The 16,996-nt window shown below is 38.0% G+C and overlaps 1 protein-coding gene across 3 annotated transcripts in view; it reads left to right on the top strand.

The window, feature by feature from the left end:
* LOC104651708 (cyclin-Y-like protein 2) overlaps positions 1 to 16,996 on the top strand; it is a 46,479-nt gene that overhangs the window by 16,699 nt on the left and 12,784 nt on the right. For all 3 annotated transcript variants that reach the window (XM_074382189.1, XM_074382188.1, XM_074382187.1), the window contains 6 exons: positions 79 to 113; positions 7,647 to 7,747; positions 11,081 to 11,116; positions 14,041 to 14,092; positions 14,875 to 14,994; positions 15,906 to 16,072. In XM_074382189.1, coding sequence (XP_074238290.1) covers positions 79 to 113; positions 7,647 to 7,747; positions 11,081 to 11,116; positions 14,041 to 14,092; positions 14,875 to 14,994; positions 15,906 to 16,072 — 511 coding nt within the window. The remainder of the gene's footprint in view (positions 1 to 78; positions 114 to 7,646; positions 7,748 to 11,080; positions 11,117 to 14,040; positions 14,093 to 14,874; positions 14,995 to 15,905; positions 16,073 to 16,996) is intronic.

Genomic DNA, 16,996 nt, shown 5'->3' with positions numbered 1-16,996 from the left:
CAGTAAGATGTTAACAACAACTTTTATTTTATATTATTTGTGTCAGAAGTGACCGGTTTTTTTTTCTTTCATTCTTAGCACAAGAAAGAGGAGAAAACAGCCGTACAATCCTTGTAAGTAAATAGTCAAAAAGTTGAGAAATTGATAGTTTGATGTAAAACTATGTGTCTCTTGATTCCTTTAAAGTATAATCGGGACCCAGTGGTGATAGGATGGACCTCGTTTCATGGATTTTCTGAATCTCTTCTACTTTCGTATCAAATTTATCCCAAAAAGTCTTCAGCTTAGTGTGCCTACCTTTTAAGAATTGCTGACACTCAAGTTAAATTTCAGTAGTTGCTTGTGGTATAAAGATCTGCTTTAAATATTTAATCTTATTTTTAATGAAATAACAAAAATAGAAGAGCTCAGTTAATTGTCAGTGTGGTCTATTGACCCTCTGTCACAGCAGGTGAAAACATATCTTCCTTGCTAACCATGACCTTATTTTTCTCCCTCTGTTTCTTTCAATTGTAGCACACTTTTTAATTCAATCAGTAATATTGACATGATTATGACTATCCAAATACTATTCACTGCTGAGTTATATGTTGTTTTCACTGTGTCTCTTCCTTACATATTCCTTCATCCTTTCTCTGAAACAGTTCTGAAATCTGAGCACTTCTGCACTTCTTCTGGATCATCTTTTTTTTCCCTAGCCTATGTTGGTTTATCCAGCCAAATGCAATAAGTAGCCTCTGGATGGTCTGTCACTTTATTGAAAAATAATAATTATTGTTAAATTATATTTTACATGTAATTTACATTTCACATCCATTATTTTTTAGCATGAAGCTAATTTTCTGACTATATTCATTTGCCTGTTTTCTAACAGCTGATCCCCGCCCCGAAGTGTTGTAGCATTTATCACATGCCTTTCAAAGAAATTTTCCATCTGCTAAAACATATCTGTTCCTCTTTGTTTTTGGCGGGTGGTGGGCAGCCTTTCTTTATCCTTTTGTCATCCTAGTTCAGTATAGAGAGGCTTTCCCTAGATATGCTTGATGTCTTAGTCTATCTGTGCTATCTCTTTAAAGTCTTTTGGGATCTCACATAACTGCTGCCTTGTGTGGGATCGCCTGAGTCCTAGATTCTGTGTTTCCTTCTGTCCTGTTATCCTCTCTAGCTGTACTTAAGCACACTTTCCTGGGCAGAGATGTTTAGAGATCTGAGCAGTCTTAAAATTCTTCTTCCTTGATACAGAGTAAACTTCTAGGTTGAATCTAAATTTTATGGTTCCGAAGATGTTCTGCAATTGTGCTCTCATCACAGTGTTGTTTTTGAATCTATTGCCATTGCGTGACACGTTATTTATAACCGCGTTTTATGTATTTTTGGGAGCTTTTTCGGATTTTCTGTCTCTGAGATTCTGAAATTTCATAACAGCTTGGTGTTGGATCTTTTCATTTTACTGAGGCTACTAAGTCTGCAGACTCTCTCTTTTTGAGAATGTTTTTTATTTTCTCTGTTCCTTCTTTCCAATAGTTGTGTTACTCAGGCGCTAGGCTGCTTAGACCAGTAGACCTGCTTTGGTTTCCAAATTTTTCCCTTCAATTTTTTTCAGTTGTCCTTTTATTCTACATCTGGGATATGCTATGAGTTTATCCTCTATTATATCTATTGAATTTTATATATTTTTTAGAGTGTTTTAACATTTTAAAAAAGTTTTGCTCCTGATTTTGACCGGTCCCATGAATTTTGTGTGTGTTGTTTCAATCTCTGTTGTTGGAGGCTTTTCTCCAATGTGTGGTGGTCCCTGGCTGGCTTGGTTGATTTGGAAGCAGGACTCTGTTAACTGATGACACTCAGTGTGAGGTTGTGGAAGCAACTAGCTTTTCATTTGGGAAACCTCAGTGTATTATCTGGGGATCTTTATTCAAGACAGTTTAGTTTCTTGAGAATGTTCTCCCAAGTTTCTGCCTGCCTACTTGCTTTCCAAAAGCAGAATTAGGGAAGATAGGTTGGAGTTCCATTTTTGGTGTATAGTTTTCTTTATATTTCAGGTTTAACCTCTGGTAGTTGGGAGCCAGAAATTCTCAGGTTTGGTATATCCAGGGAACATACATCTAAGTTTTTTATCAGATGGGAGAACAGGTAGATGTGAGTCTCTAACCACAGATTTTCAACTGACTTTGGTGGCTTTGTTTTACATTTTGCACTACTTTTTTTTTTTTAATAAAGTTTTATTTTTCCAAATGTACAGTTGGTTGGACCTATTCATGCGTCTTTACCAGCAGCTGGAGCATCTCCACCCTTGGTATTTCCAGTGTAAATTACTTGAACTCTGTGCTTTGAAACCAGTTTGATAAGTCCCTGTCACAATGGCTGGAGTGCAGCGGTGTGATCATGGTTCACTGACACCTCCATCTCCTGGGTTCAAGGAATTCCTGTGCCTCAGCATCCTGAGTAGCCTTGCTAAGGGGCTCCTGAAGGGCTGCCCTGGCAAGGGAACCTCGAACCTTCAGTCTCTTAGAGACCACAGCTGGTGTTATAAGTTTATAGCTGGGAACTTCCTTACACAGTTTGTCATAGGTAGCTTGGTCAAACAAGATTAAGTTATTGAGCTAGTCCTGAACTTTGCCTTTGGACCACTTCTTTTTGGCCTTGCCCCCCGATTTGTTCACTGGGTCTTTGTCTTTCTTGACCGACTTTCTAGCATCTTTCTTCTTTTTGTCGTCCTTGGGCGGCATTGTGAAGCTCGGAGAGCAGCGGCCAACACTACAACTGTGCTAGGATGTCGGACCTGCACTACTTTTTAAAGTGCTATTTGCCTCTAAGTTCAAGCCCACCTTTAGTTCTGCAAGATAAACTGCTCGCTTCTGTTGCAGTCACTTTCTCTTTTTTTTTTTTTTTTTTTTTTGAGGCAGAGTCTTGGTTTGTCACCTCGGCTGGAGTGCAATGGTGAAATCTTAGCTCACTGCAACCTCTGCCTCCTGGGTTCAAGCAATTCTCTGCCTCAGCCTCATGAGTAGCTGGGAATGCAGGCACCTGCCATCACAGCCAGCTGATTTTTGTATTTTTAGTAGAGATGGGGTTTCACCATCTTGGCCAGGCTGGTCTTGAACTCCTTGGCCTCCCGAAGTCGTAGGATTATAGGCGTGAACCTCCTCACCCAGCCTCCAGTCACTTTTTTTAGGTATCATAGTTGTGATTCTGTGTTATTTACCACTCCTTATCTACTTTTTATGTCTCAGCATTTATTAAAAATGATCTCTTTTCAACGTTCTCTCCTGGTGCTGTGTGTCACCTTTATTTTGTGACTAATGAGATGTCTAGAGGGAGAGGAAATAAATTTGTGATCAGTCTATTATATTTAATCCAAATTTAGGACCTATATTAAAGTGTAAATCAAAGTTTAATTTCAATATCATTAATGATATTAACCCAGACAATTTTTTAGTGATGTATCTATAATAAGCATGTAACAGTTGTCTTCTAAGGCCTTGTTTGCTATTTTCATTTAAACTTTATACACTGTCATATTATCCCATTACTTCACAACATAGATGGAGCTGTTTTCATGAATGCTTAGTGTTAGAAATATTTAAGTTGCCGGGCGCGGTGGCTCATGCCTGTAATCCCAGCACTTTGTGAGGCTGAGGCGGGTGAATCACCAGGAGGTCAAGAGATCGAGACCATCCTGGTCAACATGGTGAAACCCTGTCTCTACTAAAAAATACAAAACATTAGCTGGGCATGGTGACGCGTGCCTGTAATCCCAGCTACTCAGGAGGCTGAGGCAGAAGAATTGCCTGAACTCAGGAGGCGGAGGTTGCGGTGAGCCGAGATCGTGCCATTGCACTCCAGCCTGGGTAACAAGAGTGAAACTCCGTCTCAAAAAAAAAAAAAAGAAAGAAAAGAAATATTTAAGTTTATTAAGATATGTTTATTTTTAGCCTGCTCAACATAGCAAGACCTCATCTCTACAAAATGGTGAAATAACAAATGAGCCAGGCATGGTGGCATATGCCTTTAGTTTTACCTACTCAGGCAGCTGAGGCAGAGGATTGCTTGAGCTTGGGAGTTTGAGGCTGCAGTTAACCATCATTACACCACTGCCCTCCAGCCTGGGTGACAAAGTCAGACCTTGTCTCAGAAAAAGGAAAAAAGTTATTACTAGTTTAAAAACATGCCTAAAATTTGTCCTACCAAAAAGGAGAGAGAAAAACATAAACTTTAGTTTTTATTTTATTTATGTTTGCTGAGAAGATTGCTGTAGTTTATTTAGTTATTTTTTATTTCCGTAGGTTTTGGGGGGAACAGGTGGTATTTGGTTACGTGAGTAAGTTCTTTAGTGATGATTTGTGAGATTTTGGTGCACCCATCGTCTGATCAGTATCCATTAAACCTGATTTGTAGTCTTTTATCCCTCACGCTTTTCCCACACTTTCCCCTGAGTCCTCGGAGTCTGTTGTATCATTCTTATGCCTTCACATCCTTGTCGCTTAGCTCCCACGTATTAATGAGTAAACACAATGTTTAGTTTTTCATGCCCGAGTTACTTCACTTAGAATAATAGTCTCCAATTCCATCGAAGTTCCTGGGAATGCCACTAATTTCTTCCTTATTGTAACTGAGTAGTATTCCACTACACACACATGCACACAGACACACACACACACACACACACACACACACACGTATATGTATATAAAATATATACATGTAAATCATAATTTTTTATCCCCTCATTGACTGATGGGCATTTGGGCTGGTTCCGTATTTTTGTAATTGAAATTTGTAAATTGTAATTTGTTTCTTGAGTTCCTTGTAGATTCTGGGTAATAGCCCTTTGTCAGATATATAGAGTGTGAAGACTTTCTCCCACTCCGTGGGTTGTCTGTTTACTCTGCCCATTGTTCCTTTCCCTGTGCAGAAGCTCTTCAGCTAAGTCTTCCCTGTTTGTTTTTTTGCATTTGCTTTTGGGTTCTTGGTCATGAAGTCTTTGCCTAAGCCAGGGTCTAGAAGGGTTTTTCCAAGGTTGTCTTCTAGAATTTTTATGGTTTCAGGCATAAATTTATGTGCTCAATCCATCTTGAGTTGATTTTTGTGTATGGTGATAGTTGAGGATCCAGTTTCATTCTCCTGCATGTGACTTGCCAATTCTCCCAGCATCATTTGTTGAATAGGGTTTGCTTTCTTCACTTTATGTTTTAGTTGGCTTTGTTGAAGATCATTTGGCTATAAATATTCAGGTTTATTTCTGGGTTCTCTCTTCTGTTCCATCGGTGTATGTGTCTCTGTTTATGCCAGTTTCATGCCATTTTGGTAACTATGGCTTTCTAGTAGAGTTTGAAATTAGTGAATGTGATTGACGCCTGCAGATTTGTTGTTTTTGCTTAATTTTGATTTTGCTCTGTGGAGTCTTGTTTGGTCCTATATCAGTTTTAGTATTATTTTTTTCTAGTTTTGTGAAGAAGGATGATGCTGTTTTGATGGGAATTTCATTGAATTTGTAGATTGCTTTGGGCAATATGGTCATTTTTACAATATTCATACCACCCATTCATGAGCAGGAGATGTCTTTCCTTTTGTTAGTGTCCATCATTTCATTCAGCAATGTTTTGTGGTTCCCAGCAGCATATCAAAAAGATAATCCACCGTGATGAAATGGGTTTCATACCAGGGATCCAGGGATGGTTGAACATACACAGGTCAATAAATGTGATACACCACATATACAGAATTCAAAACAAAAATCACATGATCATCTCAATAGACACAGAAAAAGCATTTGACAAAATCCAGCATCATTTTATCATGAAAACCCTGAGCAAAATTGGCATACAAAGGTCATACCTCAATGTAATAAAAGCCATCTATGACAAACCCACAGCCAACATAATACTGAAGAAAGGTTGAAAGCATTCCCCTTGAGAACTGGAACAAGGCAAGGATGCCCCAGTCTCACTGCTTTTATTCAGCACAGTACTGGAAGACCTAGCCAGAGCAGTCACGCAAGAGAAAGAAAGAAAGGGCATCCAGATCAGTACATAGGAAGTCAGACTGTCACTGTTTGCTGATGACATGATTTTATACTTAGAAAACCCCAAGGACTCCACCAGAAAGCTCCAAGAAACTGATAAATGAATTTAGCAAAGTTTCAGGAGACAAAATTAGTGTACACAAATCAGTAACTCTGTTGTGCCCTAACCGCAAATGCTGAGAATCGAACCAAGAACTCAGCCCCTTTTATAATAGTTGCAAAAATAAAATAAAATTCTTAGGAATAGACCTATCCAAGGAAGTGAAAGAGCTCTACATGGACCTTTGATGGTAAGCCTTTGGTTTTGACTTACTAAATTACTAGGTATAATTGTCTTCTAGTTTTTGCTATTAACTTACTATGTAACCCCTTCCGTTTCTTGTTAAAGATCATGAAATTTCACACTCTTTATTCATGCCGACTGCAGTTAGATGATTTGTTTCTTTTTTGTTGATTACCTTAAATAATACCGACAAACAGTAAACCGTTAGGAGTGTTTTTGGTGTAATTAAATGTAATAAGACTTATTTTCCAAATTATAACTGAATTAATTTATTAAATACTTGTCCAAGTTTTTGATTTACTCAAAATCATGTGGTCAGCAGCTGGAAGTAGAAAGAGTAAGAGCCCTCCCTTAATCTTATGGAGAGGCGGCATACTTTCTGGTGAGGGAAATACTCGGCAAGAATTAGCATCTTGTTACCAGTCTTGAATTTGATTAATTAGTGTACAGAAAAACAAAAACAAAAGTTCTTTTGTGTGTGGCTGCTGGCAAAAAGATCCAAGAAGGTAAATGGAATCAAGCTTGCTGAAACAAGGAGAGAGAAAAACAGTCTTCTAGGCAGAGAGCAAGGGTATAGCAGGAAAATGCCTAGGTGCAGGTCAGATGATTTACAGAATGAAATTAATCAACTTTTGAAATGAATGGCAAATATTCTCTGAGAGTTTCATTTGAGTCATGTCATGGCAGTCTCATTTAAATATGAAGTGAAAGTTAAATTTTTTAAGTTGTTCTGTTTTCAGGGTGTGAGAGAATATTTAAGTGATAATCTTTTTATCCTCCACATAAGAAAACAGGACTAGAGAAACCTATGGCTTCCTCACTTGGTGGTGGCCTAGCAACCCTGGCACACAGAACCTCTGAATGTGAAACACCTGTTTTGTCACAATATTGCCTGAAATAATACACGTAGGATTAGTAAGTTTGTAAATACATTAGTCTTATATTCATTGCAATAAATTTCTCTTGTACCAGTATTAATACATTACATTTTATTGTAATAAATTAATAGAAGTTCTCAGCTGCTTTATATCATGGTAGAAAAAAACAATGAAATTGTATTTTAAACTTCTGTCATTATATATAAAGAGAATTCATAAAATCCTTGTTAGGTTTGATGACAGGTAGCATATTAAGAGCAGCATTTTCTAACCCATATCTCAATATCATCTCTGGAAGTTAAGAGCCTCCAATGGTTTTTCCATACACTGCACACGATATCACACTCAGGCAGTTCATGGAGTGTAAGAAATATCTTAGTGCTTTGTCATTTGACGTTTTAACTGGGGTAGAAAAAAACACACTTTGATAAGTTTACCTTATCCTTCCCTTCCTCTTTAGATATATACAAATCAGTATTTTTTGAAATCCAGCTCATGTTCAACGCTTCGTCTGGAAAACAGCACAGCCAGCTGCCCTCATTTTAGAACGACGCTAAAATCGTGAGTACAACTCTACTGCCAAGGGACAGATTAAAATTATTTCGGCCATTTGGTTTCCCTCTTCAATCAGTTTAAAAAATTGGAGTCAACTATATATTGATACCAGATTCTAAATATTAAGTATCAATTTCTCTTTTCATCTTCTCCATCATGGTGGAAGGAAAAATCTCTTAGCAAATAAGCAATTTCAGAAAAAGTGTTGCTATTTATTTGATGCCTTTATGCCTTAAGAGAATGCTGAATGCGATAAGAAGGATAGGTTCCCTTTATTGAATGTTTTTTGTGAAAAATTAGTTTCTCAATGCATTGCAGGCGTAAGTCAATTTGTACTACTTTGGACAAGTTTTAGAAGAAGGAACAGCTTTTTCTCCTCTGGCACCGCAGTGTGTCTGCATTTGAATTTCTCCCATTGTGCGTGAGCACCTGATGGGCCACAAAGATGCACTTGGAGAGCACTCTGAGATGAAGTTTATCTTTCAAAAGGAACAACCAACACCACCACCACAGGGGCTGTCCATTGTACATGACGATCATGTCCTTGGTTATGAGTGCTGATTTTTAGAGCACAGTTTGCAAAGTGCTAATTTAGAATATTAATATCCTTATATTTAATTTTACTTTTCATTCTAGAAGTATAGCTAGCTTATAAACAATTTTGTTTTGAATGCACTAGCCTTTTTAGCTAATTCAATTGTCAGTAACTTTTTCTTTAATTAAAAATGGCAGGTTTACACACTTATGATAATGTCACTTTCCTCCCTCCCCTATAACAATAGTTGAGATTAAATTGTGTTTCAGCAAAAATTGGAATCAAATTAGGTCTTAGGTGCTGAGCTCTGGGACCTATTGAGTCATCACTAAATGTCTGTGGTCAGCCAAGTTTCTTCAGTCTTTTTGCTTTCTCTTTTCTTTTCTTTTATTTCTTTTCTTTTTCTTTCTTTCTTTCTTTCTTTTTTTTTTTTTTTTTTTCTCTTGTCGTATTGCCCAGACTGGAGTGCAGTGGCACCATCTTGACTCACCACAACCTCCACCTCCCAGTTCCAGCAATTCTGCCTCAGCCTCCCAAGTAGCTAAGATTACAGTCATGCACCACACCCAGCTGATTTTGTAATTTTTTTTTTTTTTTCTTTTTGAGAGTTGACGTTTCTCTGTGTTAGTCAGGCTGGTCTGGAACTCTCAACCTCAGGTGATCTGCCCACCTCTGCCTCCAAAAGTGCTAGAATTACAGGCATGAGCCACCACACCTGGCTGTCTCTTAAATCTTTGAGCATAAAAACAAACAAACAAACAAACAAACAAACTACTTTGGCTAAAGTCCCTGGCTGCTTTTTAATTCAAATGATTTTTACATGTTAGCATAGAATTCCAAAGTAGCTTTGAAGACAGTCTTGTTCAAACAAATTTCATGTCTTTTTCCTCATTCTTCTAATTTTTAGAAGTCTACTTTCAAAAGTAAAGTAAGTTTTAATTTGCCATCAGGAAGTTTGAGAAATGATCATTTGGTATATTCACTCTTGGTGAAATAGAGGTTTATTGAGCAAATTAATAGGGCAAATTTGCTTCGGGAAAAGATTTTGAAAAATGTTCATCACTAGTTAGTAGTGCACTGTTATCAGTGGGATAGGTGGAACTCATTGGGATCACTTTTGCAAAGTTTTTCTTCAAAATAGATGTCTGCAAATACGTGTGTCCTCCAATCTCCGCTTTCCCTCTATCTCTAGGCACTGAGAAGTCTTTTAGGAAAACATAGCATCTTTATGTGAAGAAAAGCATCCCAGAAGATTCTGATTTTCACCCCAACTCAATCATTTCAAATTTTGCTGCACATTGAAATCACCTGGGAAACTTTTACCAACAACCCTGATGGCCAAAGTTATATCCAATGCCAATTATTGAAAATGAGGCAGTTATTAAAGCTTCTTAGGTGATTTTAATGTACAGCAAAATTCAGAGCCATTGCCTAATTTGAGTTTAGGGCAAGAAACTGCTCCTGTTTGTTGGGACCTTGGGCAAGTTAGTTTTAAGATTTGTTTCCCTGACTTGTAAAATGAGTGTTGGATTAAATGTCTTGTAAGGTCATTGGTCCTTTCCAGCATATAACTTCAAATTCTGTGATTTTAAAATTATTTCAGAGATGAAAACTACTTGAAGCACTATAGACATGTCCATCTGAAGTGCTAATGTTACAGGCTTTTTAAAAAGTGCTGTTACTAAAATTGAGATTTGCCTTCCCTCAGTTATTTTGAACCTCATTGTAGATGCGGAGGGCAAATGGAAGCACATAACTTATGTAAGAGAACCTCTTGTTTTCTGATACACAGTATCAGTGGGTAACATAGAAATACAGTTACATATATCTGAAGAGTTATATCTGTTCATAAATATTTCAGTTAAACTAACTGAAGATACCTGCCATTGATATTACACTGTGTCGTGCTACACTACCTTGTTAGCACTGCTTATTTTAGGATTGCTGTACCTATCATTGATGTCATGTGAGCTTATGTTTACTAATATATTTTGTAATCATTACGCAAAAGCAATTTCAAATAATTTTATTTGTTATAAAGCACTTTCATTATGTTATGCATTTTTTGGGAAATAATTTTTAAAATGGGTGGATAGGAGATAGTGGACTAAACTAAAATGCAGGGCCTAACATTTAAAAAAAGAAACCACTACTGTGTGGCTGAAGTTTAAATGTATATACACGTAGATATAAATTGCACGAGTCAGGGTTTGGCGGCTCAAGCTGTAATCCCAGCGCTTTCGGAGGCTGAGGCAGGTAGATCACTTGAGGCCAGGAGTTTGAGATCAACCTGACCATCATGGCAAAACCCCATCCCCACTAAAAATACAAAAATTAGCCAGGCATAGTGGCACCAAACTGTAGTGTCAGCTACTTGGGAGGCTGAAGCATGAGAATTGCTTGAACTCAGCAGGTGGAGGTTGTGGTGGGCCATGGTTGCTCTGCGCTACAGAGCAAGATTCTGGGTCACACAATAAATAAATACATAAAATAAATTGCGTGTGATTTAAGGTTTTGTGGGTAGAAGAACATATAACAGGGAAATATGTTATTATTTATATATTATAATCATCTACAGAAACATGTTTTCTAACAGTGTATTGAATTGCCTTGCATTTTTGTTCTCATATTTTTGCTAAAACCCAAGAAATGAAAACAAGAAAGTGCCCTTATGGAACTGTTCTGAACTAGAAGGTTTTAATTTCAGGGCCACTAGGAGAGTTTCCACCACACCCTTTTAAAAAAATGTCATCAGACCTAACAAATGATAACATCTATTGTTGTGAATGTTTTTCCTTCCACAGTGTGGCCTTGGAGATATATTACCTTATCAAGAATAGGTGAGCTTTTTAAAATACTGTCTTGTTATTCTGGCTAATTACTTTGCAAGCTATCAAGCTCTTTAGGTAGCAGCTCAGACATCATGAGCTGTATTGGGCCTACTAAAATATCCAAGCAAATTATTTGTGTTTTCCTTGGTCCTTAACACTTTTAATTCTTAAATGATTGGGAGTCTCAAAGAGTATGTATTTATATTGATGATATTGATATTTACTGTCATAGAACTATAAAATTGAGACTTTTGTCAAAATCTATTTTTAGTTTAGATTTCACAGCCTTACCACTGTTGATATCTTGATCTAGATAACGCTTTGTCAGGAGGACTGTCCTGTGCATTGCAGAAAGTTTAGCAGCACTGGTGGCCTGTACCAAGTAGATGTCAGTAGTTACCCATGACCCAGGTTGTGACAACAGAAAATACTCCTTGAGAACAATATTGTTAACAGAAAATTTTAATGAGAAAATAGATTTTCTGCAACAAAAAGTTAAGTATAAAGTGTGTCATGTATTTATATGATTGAAGACCTGGAATGTCGCACTTGATAGAAGACGGCTGGATTCTCTAGGTCTTTCTTTGCAATTTGTTTAAGAAGCAATAAGATGGCCAGGTGTGGTGGGAGGCATCTGCAATCCCAGCACTTTGGGGAGGCCAAAGTGGGCAGATTCATTTGAGGTCAGAAGGTTGAGACCAGCCTGACCACCATGGTGAAACCGATCTCTACTAAAAATACAAAAAAATAGCTGGGCATGATAGTGCATGTCTGTAGTCAAGAAAGGGAAGCAATGACATGACCTAATCTCATGCGAATATGTAGTTGGTAAAAGGTGCATTTTTAAAGCTTTGACACAGCTGTGGGTATTTAATAGTAAGTGCAAACTTGACAAGTGCTACTTTTTAAAATTCGTTGCAGTGGTATTATACATATCGAAAAATTTATTTGGTCAGTACTCACTAATCTGTCTTGCATGGTAAATGGATCTTTCCCCTCATACTTGCATTTATACTATCATGCATTAGTTATTTGGAATATGTTGGTTTATGTTTTACTGTGTCAAAAATCACTTTTAACCACCAATATTATTTTAAAAGTCTTTAAGTGTTGAAAAGCTGTCAAACCTGCAGTAGAAGGAGCAAGATTTTCAAAGTCCTCAGGAAAGCTTAATTTATCATTAGGAACACATGCATATTTTCCTTGAAGTGACAACCTCAGTTCATTTATTTTTGAGAATGATAGTTGTCCTTTTTTTTTAGACTGAGTCTCACTGTCACTTGGCTGTAGTACATTGGCATGATCTCAGCTCAACCAATTCTCTCACCTCAGACTCCTGTGTAGCTGGACCCACAGAGGTGTGGCACCACGTCTGGCTAATTTTTGTGTATTTTTGGTAGAGACAGTTTCACCATGCTTCCCAGGCTACTCCAAGTTCTGAAGGAGCTCAAGCAATCTGCTGCTTTGGTCTCCCAAAGGGTTTGGATTCTAGAGGTGTGAACCATTGCACTGGCACAGTAGTACTTTTAAATGAAAATGATTTTCTGTGAAAAAGTGATTGTTCGACTCATAATTAAATCATGAAAGTTTTAAAAACACATCTGTAATGCAGTCAGCAGAAGTTCTTCTTCTTAGCTTTCTACTGATTCAGAATATTAAAGAGACATGTCAAGATTTAGTAACACATGTCAAGATTTAGTTAATTTTTACCACCTCAACAAAGACATTCTTAAGTACTTTAGACTGCTTTTTAACTGTAAGGGACAAAAAAGAACAGAATTACTACCAGTGCAATTGGTACCACTGCCTTGATTTAGGCTGAGAAACCAGCAGTTTTATCCACTTTTCCTTTTATACAGTTATGGCAAGTCTCTATGAAAGAGTAGTCAGTGTCTTTATATTAGTTTCTTAATTAAAAAAAATTTGTATCAACTTTCTGAGGTTGAATTAGTATGATTGTTAAAACAGTGTCCAGCAGACACGGTGGCTCAGGCCTATAATCCCAGGACTTTTGAGACGCCAAGCAGATGGATCACCTGAGGTCAGGAGTTCAAGACCAGCCTTGCCAGCATGGTGAAACCCCATTTCTACTAAAAATACAAAAGTTAGCTGAGCGTGGTGGTAGGCACCTGTAATCTCAGCTACTCGGGAGGCTGAGGCAGGAGAATCACCTGAACCTGGGAGACGCAGGTTCCAGTGAGCCAAGATCCCACCATTGCACTCCAGCCTGGGCAACAAGAGTGAAACTCCATCTCAGAAAAACAAAAACAAACAAACAAAATGAAACAAAGAAAAACAAAACAAAACAGTGTTGACCTCTTAGGCCTTCTCAGAAAGAGTCTTCAGGATCCCCAGCGGTCCACAGAGCGCATTTGGAGAACCACTAGTTTATCAAACAGGCACAATGCATTAGTTTTACAAAATTTAATCAAAGACTAGCCTCTTTTAAAATAAAAGGGGAGATGAGCTTTTAATTCAAACAACAGAAAATAAATAAATTCATCATGAAAGTATACTACAGAGGACTAAAAATAAGGAAGCTAGAAAATCGGAATCTCATTTACATTTATTAAAGTCCTCAAGACTTTATTGCCCACCACTACTGCTTTGTAAAACATTCTTGTGTTTCAGTGTGTGGTTATCAAGAGAGAAAATACGTTTGGTTTATTGCCATTGCCTGTTAAGGAGGGTCAATACCTATAGGCAATTCTGACTGGTTATTGTGAAAAAGACTTCACAGTACAGGATGTGATGTGCTGAGGAAGAAGAGGTCAGGAAACATTCTGCAGGACAGGATCCAGGAGAAGAATTTGTACAAACTGTTTGCTTTGGTGAAGTAAACACCAAAGCACATAGGAGGCATTATTATACTAAACAGGTATTATATTAAGATATTAACAGTATTTGAAGTAATGCACATTCTCATTTTATAGAGATGGAAACAGAACTATGGAAATACTTGATGAACGTATATTTCCACTTAACGTAAGTGGCACTTTTATTGAGATTGCATTTTCATCACAGACTTGTATTTGTTTCATGCTGAAGTCAAAGCCGTCTTTAAATCCTCCCCATTTCATGTTGCATTTAGTCCTGTTAGATGTTGTAAAAAGAATGTATTAGAATAAGAACTGATCTGTAGCTCTGTTTAGTTAGTGAACAACTATGAGTAAATCTACTATCGAAATAACAGAAAATGTATCTTTTAAAAGACAGTTATTAGTAGCATCAAGCAGTATGAGTATATGTAAATACTTTGAACACAGAAGCATGACTTTTATGAAGAGAGTTAAAAATAATTTGTTTAAATCAACCTACATGTTATAAAAGTTTAAAAATGTACTTCCTCAAGTACGTAATAGCCACATGTGGCTAGTGACTATTGTATTTAACAGCATAGGTTTAGAGCCTCATGGTTACAGGAAACTGTATTTTCTCAAAGTTTATTGCAGAGAATGACATACCATCAGGAAGACATTAAAGCCTAAGAGTAGCTTACATTTGGTTAGAATTATGTGGGGCAAAGAGTAAAAAAGAACAAAAATTTTCTGAACTTTAGCTCATATGATTTTTAAGTGAATGTTGATGAATATTAAATCATTATGGTATTTAAGATCCCACTGTTCATAGTGTAAAATCTGAAAGACATCTCCCCAGTCAAAATGATTGTAAAAGATACATGGGCACAAATGTGAACACTGCTGTCTTAAGAGCACTTCAGGTTTTCTCTTCAATGGATACTTACATTGCATCCTTTCTTCTTTCAGCGAGGAGAGGTTCTGGAAGAACACTTTCTGTATGATCCTAAACACAAAGTGATTTACAGATTTATACGTACTATGTTTTGTGTGAAAAGGCTAGATGCTGACTTAGCAATCATAAGTTTGGTAAGATGTTTTCTATTTATAAAGCATCTTTAGAAATTGGTCTCGTAGAGCAGCCTGGCCATTGTGGTTAAACCCTGTCTCTACCAAAAGTACAAAAATTAGCCAGGCATGGTGGCACCCCGCTGTAGTCCCAGCCAGTTGGGAGACTGAGGCAGGAGAACTGCTGAACTCAGGAGACAGAGTGCAGTGACCCGAGATCAAGGCAGTGTACTTCAGCCTGGCAACAGAGCAGGACTCTATTACCAAAAAAAAAAAAGAAAAGAAAAAAAAAAGAAATTGATCTTGTAAACAGGGTAGTATGTTCCTGATTTTAAATGAAAGTAGGTTTCTGAAATTATCCCAGAACTTTAAGAGAAACTTATGAAAGCAAATACACACATTTGAGTTGAATCATCATTATGGCTTAAATGTTGCCTTGCATTTCTCATTACAGAACAGTTGCTATTAAAGGCAGCAGGAGGGATTTCTGATTGCTCTCCCGACACTTCAGTGCACACCTGCACACGCAGTGCGCACACATCCAGGGCATGTGGAGAGCTTGGAATGAAGAGCAGTAACAAGACCATCTAGTTCATGGGCAGGAATGTGTGCCATTGTAGGTCTAAGCTCAGTCCCAGGGTGTATCCCCGGGCAGTTCTCATGTATGTTGTGATTGAGAGCTACTGCCCTCCGTTCATTGGTCCTTGGAGGTTGTTAATCTACCCCCGGTGGGCAGAGTAGGTAGCAGAAATATTTGGGCTATGATTGTGATATGGCCCTTACTTAACCTGATGAAACAAAGTCTCTGTAGAACATAAGAGTAAAAGGCATCGACTTTCTGGTCAAAACCAGAAGTATTCTGGTTTTTCATAAGAGTTCTTATCACAACACTGAAACTGAGCTACATCAAAGGCCAGTGCTCTGTTTTCCAGGTTTACATAAAAAGACTTCTGGAGTGTGCTGATATCAACATTTGTCCAACCAACTGGAGGAGGATTGTCTTGGGAGCCATTCTTCTTGCTATCAAGGCTAAGAGCAGTGTGGCCGTGGACAATAAGGACTTATGCAGGCTCTTTGAAAAAATGACAGTGGACGATATGTGAGTTTGTATGGTTTTTGTGAACTTTCTAACTATTTTTGAATATTTGCTCCCATAAACTTAAACACTTTGAGAAATACTTTTAAAGGTTACATTATGCAGATAATAAGAATGGGCATAAATACCACATGCTCTTTCTCCCCAGCTTTAGAACAGTTCATATTTTTCACTAGTCATTGGTAGGTCTTGGTAAATTGCCGTTGTAGTAATCTCATAAATGAAAATGTATTTTTCTGGTAAATGTTTTTGGCAAATATCTTACCAGTGTACAATGAGAAACCTAATAGTACAGTCAATTTCCTTACGGCTTTTACAAGCTGTCTGCAAGTTCTAGTCTCTTTGTGAGGAGCGCGTATCTGGCCTTTGAAATAATTGTTTGCCCATTGACAGGTCTGGGGCCTCTGCATTGTGAAGTAGAGCTTCACCCTGAGCCATACGTTGTGTATTTGCGTTTGCTGGTGTTCTCCTGCTTTTCTCTGAAGATCCATTTTGTAGAAACCTCGAGATACAGAATAGCCACAGTTCCCTGTCCTCTCCCCATTAGGAGTGCTGCATCACTGGGCTGATGAGTCAGAAGTTCCAGTGTTCCTCCCAGGCAGTCTGAGAAACATTGAGGGGGCATCACCCCATGCTCACCACACTCAGGAGGTTCCCGGGGCATTAATGCAACCACAGCAGCACTTGGGGGGCCCCAAGTTGTCTATGAGAATGTAAGAAATCTTGCTGAATCATGGGGTTGCTCATAGACGGCAATGTGACACTGAAGCAGGAGCTTCATGGGTCTTTCTTTCAGTCTGGCCTCATGACTGCTGTAAAGGGAAGGGTCTTGGAGCTGGTTGGTAGGGTGAGCCAGGGAGGCATTTCCGGCACAGGCTCTCACAGTGTCCACTAGACAGCGAGAATGGCTTTGTGGGTGACACTTAG

This window comes from Saimiri boliviensis, chromosome 12 (assembly GCF_048565385.1).
Source record: "Saimiri boliviensis isolate mSaiBol1 chromosome 12, mSaiBol1.pri, whole genome shotgun sequence".
Lineage (NCBI taxonomy): Eukaryota > Metazoa > Chordata > Mammalia > Primates > Cebidae > Saimiri > Saimiri boliviensis.
The sequence above is the reverse complement of the archived record's forward strand: the minus strand, read 5'-3'. Positions and strand labels throughout refer to the sequence as shown.